Source organism: Scylla paramamosain, chromosome 15, assembly GCF_035594125.1.
Source record: "Scylla paramamosain isolate STU-SP2022 chromosome 15, ASM3559412v1, whole genome shotgun sequence".
NCBI classification, from domain to species: domain Eukaryota; kingdom Metazoa; phylum Arthropoda; class Malacostraca; order Decapoda; family Portunidae; genus Scylla; species Scylla paramamosain.
Genome location: NC_087165.1, coordinates 2,403,964 through 2,430,120, shown reverse-complemented (window position 1 = coordinate 2,430,120; position 26,157 = coordinate 2,403,964). Strand labels below are relative to the sequence as shown.

The 26,157-nt window shown below is 40.7% G+C and overlaps 1 protein-coding gene across 1 annotated transcript in view; it reads left to right on the top strand.

Moving 5' to 3' along the window:
• LOC135107270 (uncharacterized) overlaps positions 1 to 11,059 on the top strand; it is a 40,191-nt gene extending 29,132 nt beyond the window's left edge. Inside the window, exon 6 of the mRNA XM_064016935.1 lies at positions 10,395 to 11,059. Within this exon, the coding sequence (XP_063873005.1) occupies positions 10,395 to 10,554 (160 nt within the window). The 3' untranslated portion in view covers positions 10,555 to 11,059. The remainder of the gene's footprint in view (positions 1 to 10,394) is intronic.
• Positions 11,060 to 26,157: the final 15,098 nt, after the last annotated feature.

Genomic DNA, 26,157 nt, shown 5'->3' with positions numbered 1-26,157 from the left:
AGGGTTCCACTGTCATCTTTGGCCACTGCTCTTTGTTCAAGTGCACTAGAAAAATTGGAACTTTGGTAGAGATCCACAATAAATTTCCAAATTTTTGCATTAAATGCATGTTATTTGCTGTAGTATGATCTGAAAAGTATATGCAATTTTTAAAGTAAGAGAAATGACTACTACATATGTAATAACAACTTTCATGCTTCTTGTGAAGCATTGAGGTTTGCATCAAAATCAGAAGTGTGAGTGGAGCTGCTGACAGCAAACATCTTTACAGCTTCGCCCATCTCTTTGCTTTTCTGGTTATCTCTCTCTCTCTCTCTCTCTCTCTCTCTCTCTCTCTCTCTCTCTCTCTCTCTCTCTCTCTCTCTCTCTCTTTATATATATATATATATATATATATATATATATATATATATATATATATATATATATATATATATATATATATATATATATATATATATATATATATATATATATATATATATATATATATATATATATATATATAATTGCTCTTACTCTGCTTCAATTTTTTTTAAGGGTGGAACATTTCTCAGCCTAATGTGCTTCAATATGGGGGGGGAGGGCAAATACCATGTTATAGCTCCTTTGTAGCTCTGTGGGGTTTCTGTGGTTTTGTACAATATTTACTGTAGTGAGAATGCTCTAGATTGCCATCCTATATATTTCAAGTATTGTAATTACTCAAGACATTAGAGAAACTCAAAGGGGATGCTCCATGGGAGAGCTGTAGAGACATGAGGAAAGGAGAATGAAGAATGAAGGAGGGAGGATTGGGAATCACCACCTGGTTAACTCAGGGATTGGGTGTTGTTGGTTAATTGGCAGTGTGCAGCCTCAAGGGAAACTTCTTTTAACTGTTTAACTGGGAACTTGAGTCTCTTTAAAATGCCCTCAGCCAGTCAAGGTAAGGTTTGGCTAGATGTTTGACTAAGTTAGGTTTAATTTCTCATTCAAGAATTTCAGATTGTAAATGTTATTATTTGTGTTGTTCCTATGATTGTAATATTAATTTCTGCTAGGGAGGTCATGATTTTCCATTTGTAATACCTACAATTTTTATTAGTTATTAGTTTTCATACATTAATTCCGTGATAAAAACATTCTTCTATATTTGTTCAGTATTTACAAGACTGCAAAATTCATTCTCCTGATTAGCAAATACTTTCTTAACTGTCTACCAAATTATTCCATATTCACTTGCTTTACTGCCTTACTAACTGCATTAGTTTCACTCATATAACCCTCCCCCCTCAAGCAGAAATTAATATTACAATCATATGAAAAGCACCTATAACTATTGCATTCTGAAATTCATGAGTGGGGACAGCTTAACCTAGCCAAACTAAACCTTACCTAGCTTAGCCAAACCTATCTTTGGCTGGCCATGGCATTCTAAAGAGACTTCAGTTCCTACTTAAAGGAAAGTTGCTTTGAGGCTGCACCACTGCTGATGTATTTGTGGTTGTCACTTGACTCATCTGTAAACACAATCCAATATTATATGTGGTTCTTGTCACTGTCAGGTCCTGGTAAGTCCTTACATACTAGGCTTGTTGCTGAATTATTAGTAGAAGCAAAAATAAACATCCTTAACCCCTTCGTTACCGATGAAGTACCATAGTACTTCATGTGAATTTTCGGCTGCCGAACCGATGAAGTACGCACGTACTTCATCGGTTCGGCAGCCGAAAATGAGGATGACCAAGACTCAGTAAAGAAAGCCAGAAGATCACCAGTAGAGCGGCCTTGATGGAACCCATACTGGCGATCAGATAGAAGGTTGTGAAGTGATAGATGTTTAAGAATCTTCCTGTTGAGGATAGATTCAAAAACTTTAGATAGGCAGGAAATTAAAGCAATAGGACGGTAGTTTGAGGGATTAGAATGGTCACCCTTTTTAGGCAAACTTCCAGCAAGAAGGAAAGGTAGATGTTGACAGATAGAGCTGAAAGAGTTTGACTAGGGAAGGTGCAAGCATGGAGGCACAGTTTTGGAGAACAATAGGAGGGACCCCATCAGGTCCATAAGCCTTCCGAGGGTGTAGGCCAGCGAGGGCATGGAAACAATCATTGCGAAGAATTTTAATAGGTGGCATGAAGTAGTCAGAGGGTGGAAGAGAGGGAGAAACAAGCCCAGAATCATCCAAGGTAGAGTATTTATTAAAGGTTTGAGCGAAGAGTTCAGCTTTAGAAATAGATGTGATAGCAGCGGTGCCATCTGGTTGAAATAGAGGAGGGAAAGAAGAAGCAAAGTTATTGGAGATATTTTTGGCTAGATGCCAGAAATCATAAGGGGAGTTAGATCTTGAAAGGTTTTGACATTTTCTGTTAATGAAGGAGTTTTTGGCTAGTTGGAGAACAGACTTGGCATGGTTCTAGGCAGAAATATAAAGTGCATGAGATTCCGGTGATGGAAAGCTCAAGTACCTTTTGTGGGCCACCTCTCTATCATGTATAGCATGAGAACAAGCTGTGTTAAATCAAGGTATAGAAGGTTTAGGACGAGAAAAAGAGTGAGGAATGTACGCCTCCATGCCAGACACTATCACCTCTGTTATGCGCTCAGCATACAAAGACGTGTCTCTGACACGGAAGCAGTAGTCATTCCAAGGAAAATCAGCAAAATACCTCCTCAGGTCCTCCCAACTAACAGAGGCAAAACGCCAGAGACACCTTCGCTTAGGGGGATCCTGAGGAGGGGTTGGAGCGATAGGACAAGATAAAGATATGAGATTGTGATCGGAGGAGCCCAACGGAAAAGAAAGGGTGACAGCATAAGCAGGAGGATTAGAGGTCAGGAAAAGGTCAAGAATGTTGGGCGTATCTACAAGACGGTCGGGAATACGAGTAGGGTGTTACACCAATTGCTCTAGGTCATGGAGGATAGCAAAGTTGTAGGCTATTTCACCAGGATGGTCAGTGAAGGGAGAGGAAAGCCAAAGCTGGTGGTGAACATTGAAGTCTCCAAGAATGGAGATCTCTGCAAAAGAGAAGAGGGTCAGAATGTGCTCCAGTTTTGGAAGTTAAGTAGTCAAAGAATTTCTTATAGTCAGAGGCATTAGGTGAGAGGTATACAGCACAGATAAATTTAGTATGAGAGTGACTCTGTAGTCATAGCCAAATGGTGGAAAACTCGGAAGATTCAAGAGCGTGGGCATGAGAGCAGGTTAAGTCATTGCGCACATAAACGCAGCATCCAACTTTGGATCGAAAATGAGGATAGAGAAAGTAGGAGGGAACAGAAAAGGGGCTACTGTCAGTTGCCTCAGACACCTGAGTTTCAGTGAGGAAAAGATGAGGTTTAGAAGAGGAGAGGTGCTGTTCTACAGATTGAAAATTAGATCTTAGACTGCGAATGTTGCAGAAGTTAATGAAGAAAAAGTTGAGGGGGGTGTCAAGACACTTAGGGTCGTTGACAGAAAGGCAGTCCGACCTGGGGACATTTATGGTCCCCTCCCCAGATGGGGACTCCGAGGCTGGTGTAGGAATCGCCATGATGATTTTAAGATTTCTGAGTGAAGGGTGTGTGTGTTATTAGGTGCTTGTAGTTTTGTGTGGAGGAAGAGAGTTGTCTTTAGAGGGCAGGCTGTGACTGCCCCCTTGTGTTGTGAGACACAAAGGGAAACATTCAGTGAGGTCACAGCTGGGTTTAATGATAAGTTCACAGCACCCCCTGAACAATGCATTAGACATCACTGGGAGTAATTATTGTTTTCAGCAGGTGTCTACTGCCTTCTAGTCCTAGTCCTCCTAGTCTTCTAGTGTTCCTTATTCTTTTTTCTAAGGGTATGCATAACAGTCTAGTTCTATGTGGTAAACAAAAGAATATCATACATTGGTATAACACCCCATACATAAAGGTTTGTAAGAAGATTGAATCCAATCTTAGATACAATACAATATCTTATTACTGTATTATAGAAAACTGAATGTGTACTTCTTAGAAGTAAATATTATATCTTAAATCTAACAACTGCTACCCAACTATATTGGATGGCTCTCTAGCATTTTCCCCATTATGGTAGACATTACATGGAACTACAACAACATAGTACCTGCCCTCTGTCATTTAAAGCACATTAGCTGAGAAATACTGCAGCTTTATCATTGGAACAGAGAGAAATTTAGATACCATCCAAAATAGCGAGAAAAGCATGGGAACTTGCAAGAGATAACCAGTGCCCTGATGCAGCCGTCTGTACCATGAAATAAACACTATAGCAGAAACTCCTAACAATATGTATATAATTTTATTCTGAACAGCAAATTAATCTACTATTTATTGGTGAATATGTTTTTCATATTCACTGACCAGTCCTAAAAAAAACTACTGGTGATGTTGTCATGCATCTTTAAAGCTCTTTAAGGCTTTGCTTATTACTGGTTTTGCCTTATTTTGAGTTCAGTCAAAGGCATAATATCAGTCATAATACAGTGTCTGTACAATATTATCTGCAATACTTTTTTAGGAGTAGCACGCCTGCATATCTGATTTACCTCTAATCATTCTCTTCAGAATTTATTTATTTATCTTTTACCCTGGCCATGACACTAGTGTTTCAGGAGTAGCTAATCAGGTGAGCTTGGGTCTACAAGACTTTAGAATGCCTCACCATTAACTCAAAGGTTCTTTTTTAATTGTATTCTCTTCCTCTTAAATAAGATTCCAAAGCATCCTGTCTCTCCTACACCTTATTCCTGCTTCTCTCGGTTCCCAAAGAAGGGGACTTTATGATGTTACATCTCTTCTACTCTAAGAGAAAATTTGGCATACTGAAAAATGTTAGGAGGCCTAGAAAAAGAAAAAAAGAATTAAAAGAGTGAGGATAATTACTTCAGTTTTAACTGGTTTAACTGATTAGCCCATGGGGTTAGTTTCCAAAAAATCCATTTCATATTACAATTGACAGAAATATTCACTCCTGTGGCTAATAATATGAAATATAATTCATATATTTTCTGTGGGGTTGAGCTATTCTTCAATCAGGGAAACACTTGTTCTGAGCTAAAATGTATTTGTATATTCCATGTTATAAATAACAATGAAATATTAATTTGTTTCTGAGGTAACCCTAAGGTTTCTTCAGCTGGTGCAGTGCCTTGGCCTCATTTGTGTGGTGAGCAGCACCATCCCCATCAGCTATCATCTACAATGTTGCCTTTTTCTTCCCAATGAGGGCATAATTGTCACTCTTATCAGCACTATGACTAGTGACCAGACTCATGAGAGCTTGCTTTTGCTCATGAATCATGAAAGCAGATTTCTCTTTTTTGTGCATGTTGACATCACTACATGGGTTTGTTTATGTTTTTTTTTGACACTGCTATTTTGAGTGATACAAGCTTGCCAACCTTGGTAAGTAATCCAATGAGGTTGGGAATGCTAAAATGAAAATATAACCAACTGTGAAACTGGCACATCCTATTCGTTCAGGTGCGAACTTTTTTGGCCTATGCACACAATCACCAAAAGCATTGCTAAATATAATTATAAATGACTGATAACTTATTTGTGGTTTGAGCTGACTTGGATCAGTGGCAAGTTGGTGTCGCTGGGCGTTCTAAGCTGATGGTTGGCTGTGTTTTCATAGCTAACATGCTTCCTTGAGATTATCCAATAGTTCCAAGCTTTTAAGTTCTTCTTAACCTAGCGAATTTAACTAAGTAATACTGGTAGAGTGGGAAAATACATCTTAATAGAACTTGTTGTGATGGTGATGTCTGAGTGGTGACTGCTGGGCAACTACTTAGTGACTACTGAGCTGGCTAGCAGGCTTGCTCCCTCGTCAACTCCCAGCTTGCCACATCAGAACAAAAGCTATATGCCTTTCCTACCTTTCTATCTTGCTTTTATTTAATTTAGTAACTAATTCTTAGTTTGTACTAAATTAATCTTAATTACCCTTTACCACAACTTTACAACTTATATACAAATCATAACACAGACCAATAATGCATTGATATTATGCATGATTATGCATGAAAATTTCCACATCCTGGGGCTGGGTGCTACCTGAATTTAGATTCAGGTAATATGACCACCTGGGATTAAATTCCTCCACATCTTCCAGTATCTTTGAGATGCTACTCGGGGTGGCCTGGTCCACATCTCAGTATCTGTTCTCTCCTGAACCTTGGGCAACCCTCTGGGTCTACTGACCTCAGCAGGGTTGATTGGGGTAGGCTCAGGAGAGTACTCCAGCGGAATTACTTTATTGATAGTTCTAAGAGTCCTTTGTCCTTTAACCATGATTTCAGCCACTCTAATGATAGCATTTTCATCAGGATATAATTTTAATATCCTAGCTAAAGGCCAAGTGGAATGATTCTGCTCCCTATTTAATAGTTTGTGGAATGTTATATCCCTGGTCAAGAGATCAACCAGGTTTCTTTAGTAGGTATATAGTGGTATTCAAAGTCCCTTTGTATCAACAATATTTTTTTTCTAGCCAATTTTTCATGTATGGACTTTTGTTTTAATTTTTATTAATCCAGTGCAGGCAGACTTCACTGTCAGTCCATATTACTACATGCTGAAAGAGAGACTTTATCCAGTAGACACCTGCCGAAACGATAATTACTCCCAGTGAGGTCTAAAGCACTGTTCAGGGGGTGCTGTGAACTTATCATTAAACCCAGCTGTGACCTCACTGAACGTTTCCCTTTGTGTCTCACAACACAAGGGGGCAGTCACAGCCTGCCCTCTAATGACAACTCTCTTCCTCCACACAAAATAACACACACCCTTCACTCAAAAATTTTAAAATCATCATGGCGACTCCTACACCAGCCTCGGAGTCCCCATCTGGGGAGGGGACCATAAACGTCCCCAGGTCGGACTGCCTTTCTGTCGACGACCCTAAGTGTCTTGACACCCCCCTCAACTTTTTCTTCATTAACTTCTGTAACATTCGCGGTCTAAAATCTAATTTTCAATCTGTAGAACTGAACACTGAACACTGAACACTGAAACTCAGATGTCTGAGGCAACTGACAGTAGCCCCTTTCCTGTTCCCTCCTACTTTCTCTATTCTCATTTTCGATCCAAAGCTGGATGCTGCATTTACGTGCGCAATGACTTAACCTGCTCTCATGCCCATGCTCTTGAATCTTCCGAGTTTTCCACCATCTGCCTATGACTACAGAGTCACTCTCATACTAAATTTATCTGTGCTGTATACCTCTCACCTAACTCCTATAAGACTAACTCCTAACTGACTATAAGAAATTCTTTGACTACTTAACTTCCAAAGTGGAGCACATTCTGACCCTCTTCGCTTCTGCAGAAATCTCCATTCTTGGAGACTTCAATGTTCACCACCAGCTTTGGCTTTCCTCTCCCTTCACTGACCATCCTGGTGAACTAGCCTACAACTTTGCTATCCTCCATGACCTAGAGCAATTGGTGCAACACCCTACTCGTATTCCTGACCGTCTTGGAGATACGCCCAACATTCTTGACCTTCTCCTGACCTCTAATCCTTCTGCTTATGCTGTCACCCTTTCTTCTCCATTGGGCTCCTCTGATCACAATCTCATATCTTTATCTTCTCCTGTCGCTCCAATCCCTCCTCAGGATCCCCCTAAGCAAAGGTGCCTCTGGCGTTTTGTCTCTGGTAGTTGGGGGGACCTGAGGAGGTATTTTGCGGATTTTCCCTGGAATGACTACTGCTTCCGTGTCAGAGACCCGTATTTTTGTGCTAAGAGCATAACAGAGGTGATAGGGTCTGACATGGAGGCGTACATTCCTCACTCTTTTTCTCGTCCTAAACCTTCTAAACCTTGGTTTAACACAGCTTGTTCTTGTGCTATACATGATAGAGAGGTGGCCCACAAAGGGTACTTAAGCCTTCCATCACCAGAATCTCATGCACTTTATATTTCTGCCCGGAACCATGCCAAGTCTGTTCTCCAACTAGCCAAAAACTCCTTCATTAACAGAAAATGTCAAAACCTTTCAAGATCTAACTCCCCTCGTGATTTCTGGCATCTAGCCAAAAACATCTCCAATAACTTTGCTTCTTCTTCTTTCCCTCCTCTATTTCAACCAGATGGCACCACTGCTATCACATTTATTTCTAAAGCTGAACTCTTCGCTCAAACCTTTGGACGATTCTGGGCTTGTTCCTCCCTCTCCTCCATCCTCTGACTACTTCATGCCACATATTAAAATTCTTCCCAATGATGTTTTCCATGCCCTCGCTGGCCTAAACCCTCCGAAGGCTTATGGACCCGATGGGTTCCCTCCTATTGTTCTCCGAAACTGTGCCTCCGTGCTTGCACCTTGCCTAGTCAAACTCTTTCAGCTCTGTCTGTCAACATCTACCTTTCCTTCTTGCTGGAAGTTTGCCTACATTCATTCTGTTCCTAAAAAGGGTGACCGTTCTAATCCCTCAAACTACTGTCCTATTGCTTTAATTTCTTGCCTATCTAAAGTTTTTGAATCTATCCTCAACAGGAAGATTCTTAAACATCTATCACTTCAAAACCTTCTATCTGATCGCCAGTATGGGTTCCATCAAGGCTGCTCTACTGGTGATCTTCTGGCTTTCCTTACTGAGTCTTGGTCATCCTCCTTTAGAGATTTTGGTGAAACTTTTGCTGTTGCCTTGGACATATCAAAAGCTTTTGATAGAGTCTGGCACAAAGCTTTGATTTCCAAACTACCCTCCTACGGTTTCTATCCTTCTCTCTGTAACTTCATCTCAAGTTTCCTTTCTGACCGTTCTATTGCTGCTGTGGTAGATGGTCACTGTTCTTCTCCTAAATCTATTAACAGTGGTGTTCCTCAGGGTTCTGTCCTGTCACCCACTCTCTTCTTATTATTCATTAATGATCTTCTAAACCAAACTTCTTGTCCTATCCACTCTTATGCTGATGATACCACCCTGCACTTTTCCACGTCTTTTCATAGACGTCCGACCCTTCAGGAGGTAAACATATCACGCAGGGAAGCCACAGAATGCTTGACATCTGATCTTTCTAAAATTTCTGATTGGGGCAGAGCAAACTTGGTATTGTTCAATGCCTCAAAAACTCAATTTCTCCATCTATCAACTCGACACAACCTTCCAGACAACTATCCCCTCTTCTTCAATGACACTCAACTGTCCCCCTCTTAGAAGGACTTCATAGAAGCTAAAACAGCTTCTATGAAGTTGGGCGTTCTGAGACGTCTCCGCCAGTTTTTCTCACCCCCCCAGCTGCTAACTCTGTACAAGGGCCTTATCCGTCCATGTATGGAGTATGCTTCACATGTCTGTGGGGGTTCCACTCATACTGCTCTTCTAGACAGGGTGGAATCAAAAGCTTTTCGTCTCATCAACTCCTCTCCTCTAACTGACTGTCTTCAGCCTCTCTCTCACTGCTGCAATGTTGCATATCTAGCTGCCTTCTACCGCTATTTTCATGCTAACTGCTCTTCTGATCTTGCTAACTGCATGCCTCCCCTCCTCCTGCGGCCTCACTGCACAAGATTTTCTTCTTTCTCTCACCCCTATTCTGTCCACCTCTCTAATGCAAGAGTTAACCAGTATTCTCAATCATTCATCCCTTTTTCTGGTAAACTCTGGAACTCCCTGCCTGCTTCTGTATTTCTACCTTCCTATGAATTGAATTCCTTCAAGAGGGAGGTTTCAAGACACTTATTCATCAATTTTTGATCACTGATTTGACCCTTTTATTGGACTGGCATTTCAGTGGGTATATTTTTTTATTGGATTTTTGTTGCCCTTGGCCAGTGTCCTTCCTACATAAAAAAAGAAAAAAAAAATCTTTTAAGGTTTGATTTTTTTTTTTTTTTTTTTTTTTCAGACTAGCACCTCAGTGGGCTTTTTTTTTCTCTTCTAATTTTGTTGCCCTTGGCTGGTGCCCCTTCTACATAAAAAAAAAAAAAAACAGGTTAATGGAATGATGTATGTGTAAATTTAATTCATCATGGTCTCTGGAGCATCATGGAAACACTGAGAAATTTACCCGATGGCAGGATTAATTGTCCATGAGAGATCAATGCTAGTTATTAAACTTTTGGCAGGTAGGTAAAGTCATTCAATTTACAAGAGATCATAAAAGCCTAAATGAATTTTTGTTAGGCTGACTTTCCTACCATTACAACTTGATGGATCAAATCTTGGTCTACTTGTATTCAGTGTAATTTCAAGAGGATTCTATCAAGAGAATTTATAAAAATGGTGGAATGGCAGAACTGAAGGAAAGTGGAATGAAACTAAATCCACCTTTGTAATCAGCCATTATTCTATCTTTTGAGGGTAGAAGTTGCAATAATAAATGTGTCGTTTAAATTACAGTGTAACTATAATTACATAACTTTCACTGTTTAACACATGTAAACATGATTCTTTTTTACTGCAGGATTCAGTCATTGGCATTGGAAGCTCTGCAGGAGAGTGCCGATGTCTTTTTGATTGGCCTTCTGGAGAGAGCCAACATGTGCTGTATTCATGCTCATCGTGTCACAATCATGCCATCAGACATGAAGCTGGTGCAGGAGGTCAGGGAAGATTACATGTAGTGGTGCTCCTCCAGCCATACTTCCCATCTACTCCTAGGGATGAACAACAGGAAGGGGAAGAGTATTTTACCAAATACTCTGCTGCATTCCCATATTCCAACCAGGATTTTACAATAGTTATTTACTTGCACCACCAAGATCATTATTATTTTTTCTCATACACTTATAATGGAAAGGTATGTTGTTTGTATGTGACACTATACTTATATAATTTTCACCAAATTTGTGTGATTATCCCAAACTTAGTGAAGTTCATCTTTGAGCTGGAATGCTTGCCTAATGTATCATATTATTATCAGTAACTTGGGCATCTGTTTTCTTATAGAAACCATATCCCTTTAAACTTCTATAAGAAGCTTGAGGGGCACCATAGCAAGAGATAGCTTTGGTACCCAGGACTGGTTGCCTGGGGATACTATCACAAAGTGGCATTAACCAAGCATCACAGGCTAAACAGTAGATTTTTTTGTAAGAGAAACCAGCTCTCCAATAAATACTGTTTTTGAATATGAATGATTTTCACATTCCATTTACTGTTGCAGATGCAATGTTTTTTTTTTTGTTTTTTTTTGCAGTAGAATCCCCTTTAGTTGATTATCCTTATAAAGAAGAATGAATATCTGTAACACCTGATTTTCATCATCATTAAACCAATTATTTCATAGTAGATAGTAATACATGTATAATTTATGTAATTATTTATCTATTTGTCATTTTTTTTATTTGCTGATCATTACTGGGTAATCACGACATTAACACATTACACACCCATGTATCTGGAATTCTTTTTCATTGATTTCATTTGTTTCATTATCAGGCTGAGGACAAAAATTGATAGTCATGCTTTAGAGAAGTGACCCAATGATGAGTCAGTAGACAGAATGATTACAACACCTACAGTTACTTTGCTCAGATAGAGAAGCGTGCTATATAAACTAGGGACATGACAAGCGATGTGATGCGTAAAAGATACTATGTGACGAAGATACTGTTATGTGCCGCAAAATAGTAAGAAGGAAAGAGAGAGGACAAGAAGAGAGAGAAGGAGGGAGAACGAGAGAAGACAGAAGATGCCTGAGGCACAATAAGTGCCTGCTTGCTCTCAACAGTTTACTTTAAAAACTTATGTGCCTACCTAATCATCTGCCCTTGTTAATTTCAACTACAACCGTTTGCTCCCTCATCTTGAGTCTGATGTATTATATAGTTTCTGTTCCCTCCTACTTTCTCTATCCTATCCTCATTTTCAATCCAAAGCTAGGGGGTTGCATTTATGTGCACAACGTCTTAACTTGCTCTTGTGCCCACACTCTTGAATCTTCCGAGTTCTCCACCATCCAACTACGACTACAGAGTCCCTCTCAAACTAAATTAATCTGTGCTGCATACCTCTCACCTAACTCATCTGACAATAAGAAATTTTTTGACTACTTAACTTCCAAAGTGGAGCACATTCTGACTCTTACCATTCTTGGAGACTTCAGTGTTCACCACCAGCTTTGGCTTTTCTCTCCCTTCATCCTGGTGAATTAGCCTTCAACTTTGCTATCCTCCACGACCTAGAGCAATGGGTGCAACATCCTACTTGTATTCCCGACCATTTTAGAGATACGTCCAACATTCTTGACCTCTTCCTAACCTCTAATCCTTCTGCATATGCTGTTACCATCTCTTCTCCATTAGGCTCCTCTAATCACAATCTCATATCTGTATCTTGTCCTATTGTTCTAATCTCCTAAGGATCTGCCTAAGCAAAGTTGACTCTGGCATTTTGCCTCTGCTAGTTGGGGGGACCTGAGGAGGTATTTTGCTGTTTTTCTTTGGAATGACTACTGCTTCCGTGTTAGAGACCTGTCTCCGTGTGCCAAGCGCATGACAAAGGTGATAGTGTCTGACATGAAGGTGTACATTCCTCACTCTTTCTTGAACTAAACCTTCCAAACCTTAGTTTAAAACATCCTGTTCTCATGCTATACATTATAGAGGTAGCCCACAAAAGGTACTTAAGCCTTCCATCACCAGAATCTCATGCACTTTATATTTCTGTTCTTCCCAAAATGATGCCAAGTCTGTTCTCCAACTAGCCAAAAACTTCTTCATTAATAGTGTCAAAATCTTTCAAGATCTAACTCCCCTCGTGACATCTGGTATCTAGCAAAAACATCTCCAATAACTTAGTTTCTTTCCCTCCTTTATTTCAACCAGACAGCACCACTGCTATCACATCTATCTCTAAAGCTGAACTCTTTGGTCAAACTTTTGCTAGAAACTCTACCTTGGATAATTCAGGGCTTGTTCTTCCCTCTTGTCCCTACTTCCTCCCTCTCCTCCCTACTTCATGCTACTTTTAAAATTCTTTGCAATAATGTTTTCCACACTGGCTTAAACCCTCAGAAGGCTTATGGAGCTGATGGGGTCTCTCCTGTTGTTTTCTGAAACTGTGCCTCCGTGCTTGCATTTTGCCTAGTCATGCATGCTCTTTCAATACTGTCTGTCAACATTGACCTTTCCTTCTTGCAGGAAGGTTGCCTACATTCAGCCTGTTCCTGAAAAGGGTGACTTCTAATCCTTTATACTACTGTCCTATTGCTTTAATTTCTTGCCTATCTAAAGTTTTTTAATCTATCCTCAACAGGAAGATTCTTAAACATCTATCACTTCACAACCTTCTGTCTGATTGCCATTATGGGTTCCATCAAGGCCACTCTGCTGGTGATCTGGCTTTCCTTGTTGAATCTTGGTCATCCTCTTTTAGAGATTTTGGTGAAGTTTTTGCTGTTGCCTTAGACATATCAAAAGCTTTTGATAGAGTCTGGCACAAAGCTTTGATTTTCAAACTACCCTCCTAAGGCTTCTATCCTCTCTGTAACTTCATTTCAAGTTTCCTTTCTGACCATTCTATTGCTGCTGTGGTAGACAGTCACTGTTCTAAATCTATTAACAGTGGTGTTCCTTGGTTCTGTCCTGTCACCCACTCTCTTCCTGTTATTCATCAGTGATATTCAAAACCAAACTTCTTGTCCTATCCACTCCTATGCTGAAGATACCACACTGCACTTTTCCACATCTTTTCATAGACGTCCAACCCTTCAGGAATTAAACAACTCATGCAGGGAAGCTGAAGAATGCCTGACTTCTGATCTCTGAAATTTCTGGTAGGGGCAGAGCAAACTTGGTATTGTTCAATTCCTCAAAACTCAATTCCTCCATCTATCAACTCAACACAACCTTCCAGACAACCATCCCCTCTTCTTCAGTGACACTCAACTGACCCCCTCTTCTACACTGAATGTCCTCAGTCCTTTTCTTATAATCCAAACTGGAAACTTCACATCTCTCTAGCTAAAACAGGTTTACGAAGTTAGATGTTCTGAGACATCCCCGCCAGTTTTTCTCACCTTCCCAGCTGCTAACTGCACAAGGGCCTTATCCATCCATATATGGAGTATGTTTCACATGTCTGGGGGGGGGGTTCCAATCATACCACTCTTTTAGACAGTGTGGAATCAAAAACTTTTCATCTCATCAACTCCTTTCCTCTAACTGACTGTCTTTGCCTCTTTCTCATTGCTGCAATGTTGTATCTCTTAGTATCTTCTACTGCTATTGTCATGCCAACTGCTCTTCTGATCTTGCTAACTGCATGCCTACCCTCCTGCAGCCTCACTGCACAAGACTTTGTTCTTTCTCTCACCCCTGTTCTGTCCACCTCTTTGATGCAAGAGATAACCAGTATTCTTAATCATTCATCCCTTTCTCTGGTAAACTCTTGAACTACTTGCCTGCTTCTGTATTTTCACCTTCCTATGACTTGCACTCCTTCAAGAGGGAGGTTTCAAGACACTTATCCTTCAATTTTTGACTACTGTCTTGGACCCTATTTGGGGACCATCATCTCATTGGGTTTATTTTATTGCATTTTTGTTGCCCTTGGCTGGTGTCCCTCCTAGATATTGATAGAGGCAGAGAAAGGCAAGAAGACCCAGGGGTAATATATATGTTAGAGGGCTTTTGTTTGATTAGATATTTTGTAAGTATTCAAGGCAGTACTTGGCACTGGCCAAGGAATTGGTGTCTTGGTGTATCTGGGAGCGGTGGGCTAGCTCCTCTTTTGTCTGTTGGCTGTAGTGTCCACACATATCTTTAGTGTTTTGTGTTGTTAAATGCAACTGGTTGTTAGAGCTCTGCTGGGAGCTTTTGAGTCACAGGATATAGAGATACTTTGTTGGTTAGTGGTTGTTTTTCTCTCCCTCGGTTTTACCATGTTTAGGTGGTACTTGCCTGTCCTCTGGGAGATTGTAAATTGACTGCTTGCCAATAGAAGCATGTTATGTTCTATTTGGTTTTATATCTAGTGGGAGGTAGCTAACAGAATATTATAAGCCTCATACTTGTGTGTGTCCTTTGTCCTAGCTGTGCCCCCACTAGCTCGTGGTTTTGCAATTCTTTTTCAGCAAGTTGAAGTTATTTGGCAGCTGCTGTAGTGTTCCCTTATTTATGTATGGGTGAAACAGGTTAGAGACCTCACATATTTAGTCATCACTGGAGACCAGAAGGATCCTGTATACAAGTATTTTTGTGCCCTGCACTAAGTAATGTATGAGGTTGTTTAGGGAAGCTGATCCAAGTTAGTAGCAGCTGTGAGATGGGCTGAACCTGAGTTATAACAATATAAACATGTAATTTATTGACTATATAATATTACCTTTAGTTTATTCCTAGAAAAAAACACATAATGAAGCCTCAACTTTTTCTTCATTAACTTTGCAACATTCACAGTCTTAGATATAATTTTCAATCTGTAGAACACCATCTCTCCTCTACTAAACCTCATCTTTTCCTCACTGAAACACAGGTGTCTGAGGCAACTGATAGTAGTCCCTTTTCTGTTCCCTCCTACTTTCTCTATCTCATTTTCAATCCAAAGCTCTATGTTGTGCTTATGTGTGCAACAACTTGCTCTCATGCCCACACTCTTGAATCTTCAGAGTTTTCCACCATCTGGCTACGACTACACAGTCACTCTCAAAGTAAATTTATCTGTGTTGTATACCTCTCACCTAACTCATCTGACTATAAGAAATTCTTTGACTGTTTAACTTCCAAAGTGGAGGACATTCTGACTCTTCCCTTTTGCAGAGATCTCCATTCTTGGAGACTTCAATGCTCACCACCAGCTTTGGCTTTCCTCTCCCTTCATCCTAGCCTTTCAACTTTGCTATCCTCCACGACCTAGAGCAGTTGGTGCAACACCCTACCCATATTCCTGACTATCTTGGAGATACATTCAGCATTCTTGACTTTTTCCAAACCTCTGATCCTTCTGGTTATGCTGTCATCCTCTCTTTTCTGTTTGGCTCCTTCGATCACAATCTCATATCTGTATCTTGTCCTATCACTTCAATCCCTCCTCAGGATCCCCCTAAGAGGAGGAACCTGTGGTGTTTTACCTCTGCTAGTTTGGTGACCTGAGGAAGTATTTTGCCAATTTTCCTTGGAATGACTACTGCTTCCGTGTCAGAGACACGTCTCTGTGTGTTGAGCGTATGACAAAGGTGATAGTGTCTGGCATGGAGGTGTACATTCCTCACTTTTTCTTAGCCTAAACCTTCCAAACTTTGGTTTAATATAGCCTGTTCTTGTACTATACATGATAGAGAGGTGGCCCACAAAAGATATCATGCACTTAACATTTTTGCTCAGAACATGCCAAGTCTGTTCACCAACTAGCCAAAAAATCCTTCATTAACAGAAAGTGTCAAAATCTTTCAAGATCTAACTCCCCTCATGACTTCTGGCATCTAACCACAAATATCTCCAACAACTTTGCTGTTTCTTCTTTCCCCCTTTATTTCAACCAGATGGCACCACTGCTATCATATCTATCTCTAAAGCTGAACTCTGCTCAAACCTTTGCTAAAAACTCTACCTTGGACGACTCAGGGCTTGTTCCTCCGTCTCCACTCTCTGACTACTTCATACTACTTATTTCAATTCTTTGTAATGATGTTTTCCATGCCCTCGCTGGCCTTAACTCTTGGAAGGCTTATGGACCTGATGGGGTCCCTCCTGTTCTTCTGAACTGTGTCTCCTTGCTTGCACCTTGCTTAGTCAAACTCTGTCTGTCAACATCTACCTTTCCTTCTTGTTGGAAGTTTGCCTACATTCATCCTGTTCCTAAAAAGGGTGACCGTTCTAATCCCTCAAACTACCGTCCTATTGCTTTAGTTTCCTGCTTATCTAAATTTTTTTTTTTAATCTATCCTCAAGAGGAAGATCCTTAAATATCTCTCACTTCACAACCTTCTATCATCAGTTCTGTCAAGGTTGCTCTACTGGTGATTTGGCTTTCCTTGCTGAGTCGTGGTCATCCTCTTTTAGAGATTTTGGTGAAACTTTTGCTGTTGCCTTGGGCATATGAAAAGCTTTTGATAGAGTCTGGCAAAAATCTTTGATTTCCAAACTACCCTCCTATAGCTTCTATCCTTCTTTTTGTAACTTCATCTCAAGTTTCCTTTCTGATTGTTCTATTGTTGCTGTGTTAGACAGTCACTGTTCTTCTCTTAAATCTATTAACAGTGATGTTCCTCATTGTTCTGTCCTGTCACCCACTCTCTTCTTATCATTCATCAATGACCTTCTAAACCAAACTTTTTGCCCTATCCACTCCTACGCTGATGATACCAGACTGAACTTTTCCACGTCTTTTCATAGATGACCAACTCGTCAGGAAGTAAACATTTCACGCGGGGAAGCCACAGAACGCATGACTTGTGATCTTTCTAAAATTTTTAATTGAGGCAGAGCAAACTAAGTATTACTCCATGCCTCAAAAACTCAATTCCTCCATCCAGTGGTGGCTCGTGGTAAAAAAAAAAAAAAAAAAAAATGTGGGGGCTGCATAATAATTTCAGATTACAGTACTAATGAAGCCGTGCTGTAGGCAGTTTTATTTGAATTACAAATGTTACATTTTGTACTCATAGGCTCATAATTTAAAATTTATGCGTTGCCAAAGCTATGAGGAATATTTATCAAGTTATTAAGTAGATATGACACTGAAGCTAAGCTTTGGTTGTCACTGGCTAGTATTCACGAATCACGGACGTAATGCATCATTTGTTTAACTAGCACAGAGGGCGATTGACACTCCTCATTCAGGGTGCATTGCAGGGCTCAACTGACTCCATCCCTGCTACAATCAGGCTGGAGCTGTGCCAATCCTGGAAGAAGTGTTTTACTCTGTAATTAATTGATCAAATCTGGTAGTATTTTGTTACAAAATGATGGAAAAAAAACAATGAAAAAAATGCTGAATGGACTATAAAAGTATAATATTATTTATTTGTATAAAATTAATTATATGAATTAATCACTGCCTGGTAAGGCTGAAACAGGGAGGTCTGCAGCCCACCAGCCTCTATGGACCAGCTGCCCCTGCCTCCATCTATCAACTCACCATAGCCTCCTAGACAACTATCCCCTCTTCTTCAATGACACTCAACCGTCCCCCTCTTCTACACCGAACATCCTTGGTCTGTCCTTTACTTATAATCTAAACTGGAAACTTCACATCTTATCTCCAGCTAAGACAGCTTCTATGAAGTTAGGTGTTCTGAGACGTCTCCACCAGTTTTTCTCATCCCCATAACTGCTAACTCTCTACAAGAGCCTTATCCGTCCATGTATGGAGTATGCTTCACATGTCTGGGGGGATTCCACTCATACCATTCTTCAAGAATGTGGAATTGAAAGTGCTTCGTCTCATCAACTCCTCTCCTCCAACTGACTGTCTTCAGCCTCTCTCATTGCCTCAATGTTACATCTCTAGGTATCTTCTACTGCTATTTTCATGCTAACTTCTCTTCTGATCTTGCTAACTGCATGCCTCAGCTCCTTTCGCAGCTTCGCTGTACAAGACTTTCTTCTTTCTTTCACCCCTGTTCTGTCCACCTCTCTAATGCAAGTATTCTTAATCATTCATCCCTTTCTCTGGTAAACTCTGGAACTCCATGCCTGCTCCTTTATTTCTATCTTCCTATGACTTGAACTCCTTCAAGAGGAAGGTTTCAAGACACTTATCCTTCAATATTTGACTACCGCTTTAGACCCTTTTCTGGGACTGGTATCTCAGTGGGCTTTTTTTTTCTTTTTTATTGAATTTTGTTGCCCTTGGCCAGTGTCCCTCCTACATAGAGAGAGAGAGAGACAGGGAGAGAGAGAAAGAGAGAGAGAGAGAGAGAGAGAGAGAGAGAGAGAGAGAGAGAGAGAGAGAGAGAGAGAGAGAGAGAGAGAGAGAGAGAGAGAGAGAGAGAGAGAGAGAGAGAGAGAGAGAGAGAGAGAGAGAGAGAGAGAGAGAGAGAGAGAGACTTGAGGTTAGGAAAAGGTCAAGAATGTTGGGCGTATCTCCAAGACAGTCAGGAAAACGAGTAGGGTGTTGCACCAGTTGTTCAAGGTCATGGAGGATAGCAAAGTTGAAACCTAGTTCACCAGGATAGTCAGTGAAGGGAGAGGAAAGCCAAAGCTGGTGGTGAGCATTACAACCTCCAAGAATGGAGATCTCCACAAAAGGGAAGAAAGTCAGAATGTGCTCCACTTTGAAAGTTAAGTAGTTAAAGAATTTTTTATAGTCAGTGGAGTTAGATGAGAGGTATACAGCACAAATAATTTTAATTTGAGAGTAACTCTAGCCATAGCCAGATGATGGGAAACTCGAAAAATTCCAGAGTGTAGGCACGAGAGCAGGCTAAATCATTGCACACATAAACGTAACATCCAGCTTTGGAGTGAAAATGAGGATAGAAAAAGTAGGAGGGAGCAGAAAAGGGGCTACTGTCAGTTGCCTCAGACACCCGCGTTTCAGTGAGGAAAAGAAAAAAAAAATGAGGTTTAGTAGAGAGGAAAATTAGATCTAAGACCGCAAATGTTGCATAAGTTAATGAAGAAAAAGTTGAGGACGGTGTCAAGACAGGGTCGATACCAGAAGAGCAGTCCGACCTGGGGACATTTGTGGTCACCTCCCCAGATAGGGACTCCGAAGCTGGTGTAGGAGTCGCCATTATGATTTTGAATTTTGAGTGAAGGGTGTGTGTGTAATCAGGTGCTAGTAGTTTTGTGTGAAGGAAGAGAGTTGTCTTTAGAGGGCAGGCTGTGACTGCCCCCTTGTGTTGTGAAACACAAAGGGAAACGCTCAGTGTGCTCACAGCTGGGTTTAGTGATAAGTTCACAGCATCCCCATAACCAGTGTTTCAGACCTCACTGGAAGTAATTATCATTTCGGTAGGTGCCTACAGCCTCCTCCTTACATAAGTGTGTCTGCTTTAGTTGGCCTGAACTACACTGGCTACAGGCTCTGTGCGCAGTCTAAGTCCAAGATACAGTGCGCCTCTAAAGTCCTGTCCACACCAGGAAACATTGTTTGGAAACAATGTTTGCAAACGGTTTGTAAACTGTTTGGAAGCAAAGTTTGCAGATTGTTTCCAAACTGTTTGGAAACAGTTTGCAAATTGTTTGGAAACAGTTTGCAAACTGTTTGCAAACAGTTTGCAAACAGTTTGCTTAGAGTGACAATACTATGTTGTCAGCAGAAAAAAAAAAAAACTCTAGAGCTTATTGAATTGCTGCATTCATCCCAGCATTTTATTTCAAAGTCATTGTATTTCAAAGTCAGTCGTGGACATCCGGAGAAATTTGGTGATTTATCAGAAGCAAGTCACCATGAAAGGGTCCTTTTTCTAAAAATTTCCTCACCCATCTCTTTTTTCTTTTTCTTGCCCTTCCTTGAGTATATTAGCAAAAGTGATAAGTAAAATACAGAGGCTGCTGCAGCAACCTCTACACTCACAGGCATCCTGACGACAACTGAGGTCTGGACAGAATACAAAGTTCGTAAACAGTTTGCAAATTTTGCAGATTTTGCAAAGTTTCCAAGAAACAGTTTGCAGACTATCTGCAAAATGTTTGCAAACATCGTTTCCAAACAATGTTTCCTGGTGTGGACAGGCCTTAAGCAACGAAATTTGAGAATCACTTTACTTTAGCTTTCATTTATATCTAAAATAAAAAAAAATAAAAAAATACAACAGATATTTTTATTACATGTACAGTATGTGTACTATGTATTGTTCATAGTCTCACAGAAAAGTCAGTTGTGATATTTTAAAATATATAAACTTTAGGAAGTCTATCAATCCTTCCTTCTGAAGATGCAGCTTTAAAGGGAGTGTTGTCCTGTCTCTTGATTATTACCATGCCGTGGCATACATTGCAGTGCTATGCGCATCTGCAAAAAAATAAAAAATAAATAAATAAAATAAATAAATAAATAAGATAAATAAATAAAATAAAATAAATATGAAATCTTGTACAGAAATGTAACTCATAATAGCAGTTATTTGCAATAATGAAGAAATTGTCAAATATGCCTCAGTGAAAATCTAGGTGACTGACCAGTTAAGTATTCGATGAATGCCATTCCTCTTTAAACGAAGGATTTTTATATAAAAGTATAATCTGTGATTATTTATCCATAATAAAAAAAAAGTGAAATAGCGAAGTTTTATTTTCTTTTGTAGTGATATTATTTTATTAAAATTATAAGAAGTTACCTATTAAAGAAAACTATAACAAAGTTTTGAGATTTAGAGGTCTGATTTTGAGGGGAATGGTTGCCTGTTTGTTTTCTCTCGAAGTCATACCCTCTGCCTACCTTGAGCTGTTAAATGACATCCTAGAATATAACTATTCTATGGTCCTTTCTTTTGCAAGGAATTATGGCCAAAGGCGAAAGTGTCAGAAGGCACGGCCTCTCTCATCATAGCCAGCTTGCTTCACTTTGTGCCTTGACAATTTCATCATGGTGATGTTTTTACATAGTGTGTAATAGTAGCCATGTTTAGTAGTAATGTTTGAAGAGAACAGGAATGATGGAAGAATTTCCATCATTTCTTTATATAGTTTAATGTGATTAAAATATTTGGGTGGGAGAGTTAGGAAACGAGAAAGTAATGAAATATTAAAAGTTGGAATGTGTGATACAGTGAAAGAGTGAAATCATGGTGATGGAGAATGCCAGTACATGAGAGTCTGGAGGGGTTAGGAAGGGAAGTGAATGGACCAGAATGGAGGAATGGAGAAGTATAGATGTGTGCTTATGTAGTGTGTCTGTAGACGATATATATATATATATATATATATATATATATATATATATATATATATATATATATATATATATATATATATATATATATATATATATATATATATATATATATATATATATATATATATATATTGGATCCTTTAATGATTAATGAGAGAGAGAGAGAGAGAGAGAGAGAGAGAGAGAGAGAGAGAGAGAGAGAGAGAGAGAGAGAGAGAAGACTAATCGTAATACATCGTAATTTTACCGCCGTAAACATGTCATTGCCTAACTTTCAATTTTGAAGGTAAGTTATTGCAATAAACCTTTATATTCCAAAAAAATCTTATATGATATTTTACTTATGAAAAATCAGTCAGTCATTATCCGCTGAGATGATCATTTTCCTTGCTGTAGTATCCTCAATTTTTCAACCAATATGAAAACTATCTGGCAGTTAATGGCTATCTTGATCTTGATCTTAATGGTACAAGTGGCTCGGGATCACTCCTAAGCCAGGCCTTTGGATCGGCAACTCCTGTAGAAGGGAAAAAAGAGAAAACGAACAACATCCTCTACACTAATTGTTCTTACATCTGGCACGCCACATTCTCTCCAGAAACTCTTTCACCGCCTCAATCACCCTTTCATTTGCCTCTCTACACAGTCCCAGCGACAACACCATCCATTCCTTTTCTGTCTTTTCCACTCTTTCATTCTTATCATGCCCTAACTCAGTATCCCTGGCATCATCTCATTCCTGTCTCTGGCATTCTTCACACACTCTAGCACCACATGTTCCACTGTCTCATCCTCTCCCATGTCACACATCTGGCACACTTTGCTGCTGGACTGAGACCATCTCTAACTCCTTGCGTTCACATCCATAGACTGTGCCCTCACTCGGAAGAGATCACCGCCCAGGCTTCCATCATACCACCTTTCATATATCGGGGCATCCTCCTCGTACCATTCCAGGATCTTCTTTCTTTCCGTCTCAATCTTCCATTTATTCAGTCCCACACATTTCACTTCTCCATCTATTTCATTTTTCCATTTTCTCACATCCCATTCAGCTCCCACTCTGCCTCCTCTTGTTATCACCCATTCACGCTCATTTTGATTCCTCCCAGCCATTCTTCTCTTCCACACAACTTGTAATCCGCTCCTGTCTGTCATTCTCATGCACCTCTTCCTCCATTTGCTTCCACTTTCATTCCACAGGTACACCCTCTTTGCTATTCTTGCATCATCCATTCTCTGAAGCCTAATCTTGTACCAAGTGTGGCTTTTGTGAGTCTTTCCCTAAAGGTGCTCCATCCCATATCACCTCTCAAGGCTTCTACTGCTGTGTACCTCATTGCACTCAGTGCCATCCTTGCTACTCTATTCTGGCCCACTTCTAACTTCTCAATTTCACTTCCATTCCATGCAATCACATCAATACCATACATTATACTTGGCACTGCCACACTCTTCCACAGGTCTATCAGTGTAGCCTGCTTTGAGTACTCAAGTTTTTTCAAAGTAAACTCTGCCGGCCACGCGGAACACTCGATAAAGAGCACACGGTGTGAGCCAGCGGGCTGTGTTACGGCTGTTCGGAGCGTGACAGTGTGCACCGACCGGGTGGTGAACCGTCAGTCCAGCTGCCAATGCAGAACTGAAATCCAACTACGAGCTTTTAACTCGGCTAGTGAATCTTGATATTACAGGGAGCTCAGGATTCCTCTCAAGTCAGGCCTTTGCATCGGCACTCCTGTGGGATGGAGAAAAAAAAAAAAAAACAGCAACAACAACAACAGAAAACAGCATACATAGTCATACAGCATCTATCCCACCACTAGTTCCTACATCTAGCACGCCACATTTTCTCCAGGAACTCTTTCACAGCCTCAATCATCCTTTCATTCGTCTTCCCACTCAGTCCCAGCAGCAATACCATCCATTCTCTTCCTGTCTTCTCCACTCTAGCACGCCCCAATTCCCTCAGCACCACTTGCATCATCTCATTCCTGTCTGGCATACTTCACACACTCAAGCACCACATGCTCCACCGTCTCATCCTCTCCCATGTCACACATTTGGCACACTTTGCTGCAGGACTCAGACCATCTGTAATTCCTTGTATTCACATCCATACACTGTGCCCTCGTCCGGAAGAGGTCACCACCCATGCTTCCCTCATACCACATTGGGGTCTTTTTCTCTCTATACCACTCCAAAGTACTCTTATGTTTCATCTTATTCTTCAATCTTACATGCTTCTCACCCTGTCTATCTCAATTTTTCCACTTTCTAATATTCCATTCTAAACCCTCCCCATTTCTGACAATCATACTCCAGTCACTCTCAACATGCCTCCCCTCAAATCATTGAAAAGCCCAACCACTTTTCAAACCACTCTTTTACTACCATCTTAACACACTTCTTCCCCCAACTGCTGCTACTAACATTCCACAGAAATACCTTTCTCACTAGTCTCGCATCATCCACTTGCTCTAATCAGGCTTTGCAGATGCGTCCTGCCCGCTGTGTCGGAAGGACGCAGTTTTATCCACTCCGCTTGTTTACATGAGTGGCTGCCCTCTAAAGGTAAGCGCACACTTGTTCGCATCGTACGGACGGCACGCATCGTACGCATCGGATTTTAGTATTCTTTACATTATTTCAAATGGGTCTGCGTGCATTTGACCGCGTTGTATGCATCGGACATCGGCAATGCCGATGAGGATCCCCGAAAGAGCATTCAATCCGATGCGTACGAACGATGCGGATGGCCTCTACGGCATTTGCCGGCATATGTGCGACCCCATCGTCAGTTGCAGCCAGAGCGCCGTCGCGGTCGGATGTAAACCTTCTTCGGTATTTATTTTATTTTTTCTGTTTGCATAGCTATGCTTTGCTTATACATAATATATAATGTTATATTAACTCATTGACTGTTTTTAGATTTTTCTCCAAATTCCAGCCTTTTCCTGTTTATGTTGTGAATCCATGTTTTCCTTTTTTTAACTTTCTGTTCTTCTTCTTCTGCCAGCATACAGCTAACCACTACAATTTCTTGATCTTCACTATCACTGTTCAACATTTTCACAGCTTTATACACTAGAAAAATATGGAGTATGTCCTTCCAGAGAGAGCTCAGCTTCACAACTGCGGGTGGTGAATGGTCCAGTGCCGACAATGTGTGCAGAAAATCCGATCCGTCCGATGCGTGCCGTGCGTACGATGTGGACCAATGTGCGCTGACCCCAAAAACAATCCGATGAGTACGATGCGTGCCGTCCGTACGATGCGAACAAGTGTGCGCCTACCTTAAAGCGGAAATCTGAAGTGGTTTTGAGTGATCACGCCTAATCAGTGGCTACTAGAGAGGTCTAGGCACGATTTGTCAACCACAAATAGGAAGCCTTGATAGTTTAGACGACAAGAGCAAGCAACCCTAACCAGGCCTCTTAACAAAGAGTGGTCGGCACGTGCTTGTCCCAGCAAGACAAAGCACCATGCCTGCCGAGGACCTTCTCGTGGTGGAAGACGGGTTAGTTTCCCTGGAAGACATGGACATTGTTGAGAATCCTTGTCCCACACCATCTACCCAAGGCAGTCAACAGAATACTGCCACTACCGACCAGCCTTCACTTAGGCGCACCTCCGCTCCTGCCCCAGACTCCAGACAAAGACGGCGCCTGCTGTTACCCCCTGGCCATGGAAAGACCACCAGTGAATTGTTCAGCTGCTTTGCAGCCTTGAGTCTTCCTGTTGAGAGTAGATTAAAAACTTTAGAGAGGCAGGAAATTAAAGCAATAGAATGGTAGTTTGATTGATTAAAACAGTTACTCTTTTTAGGAACAGGCTGAATGTAGGCAAACTTTCAGCAAGAAGAATAGACAGCTGGCATAGTTTGAGTAGGCGAGATGCAAGCATGGAGGCATGGTGTCCAAGAACAATAGGAGGGACCCCATCAGGTCTCTAACCCTTATGAAGGTGAAGGCCAATGAGGACAAGGAAAACATCACTGCAAAGGATCTTTATGGGTAGCAAGAAATACTTAGAGGGTGGAGGAGCAGGAGGAACAAGTCCTGAATCATCCAAGGTAGAGTTTTTAGCAAAGTTTTGAACAAGAATTCATCTTTAGAGATAGATGAGATGGACGTGGTGCCATCAGGTTGATATAAAGGAAGGAAAGATGAGGCAAAGTTATTAGAGATATTTTTGGCTAGGTACCAGAACCATAAGGGGAATTAGATCTAGAAAGGTTTTGACATATTCTGTTGATGAAGGAGTTTTGGATAGTTGGATTTGGCCCTATTCCAGACAGAAGTATAAAGTGCATGAGATTCAGGTGATGGAGGGCTTAAGTAATAGCTGTTGGAGAATATCTGAAGCTGGAAACACTCATTAGTGAATCCTGACCCAAGAATGTCCCTAGGTCAGGCTACCTTTTGAATATGGACCCC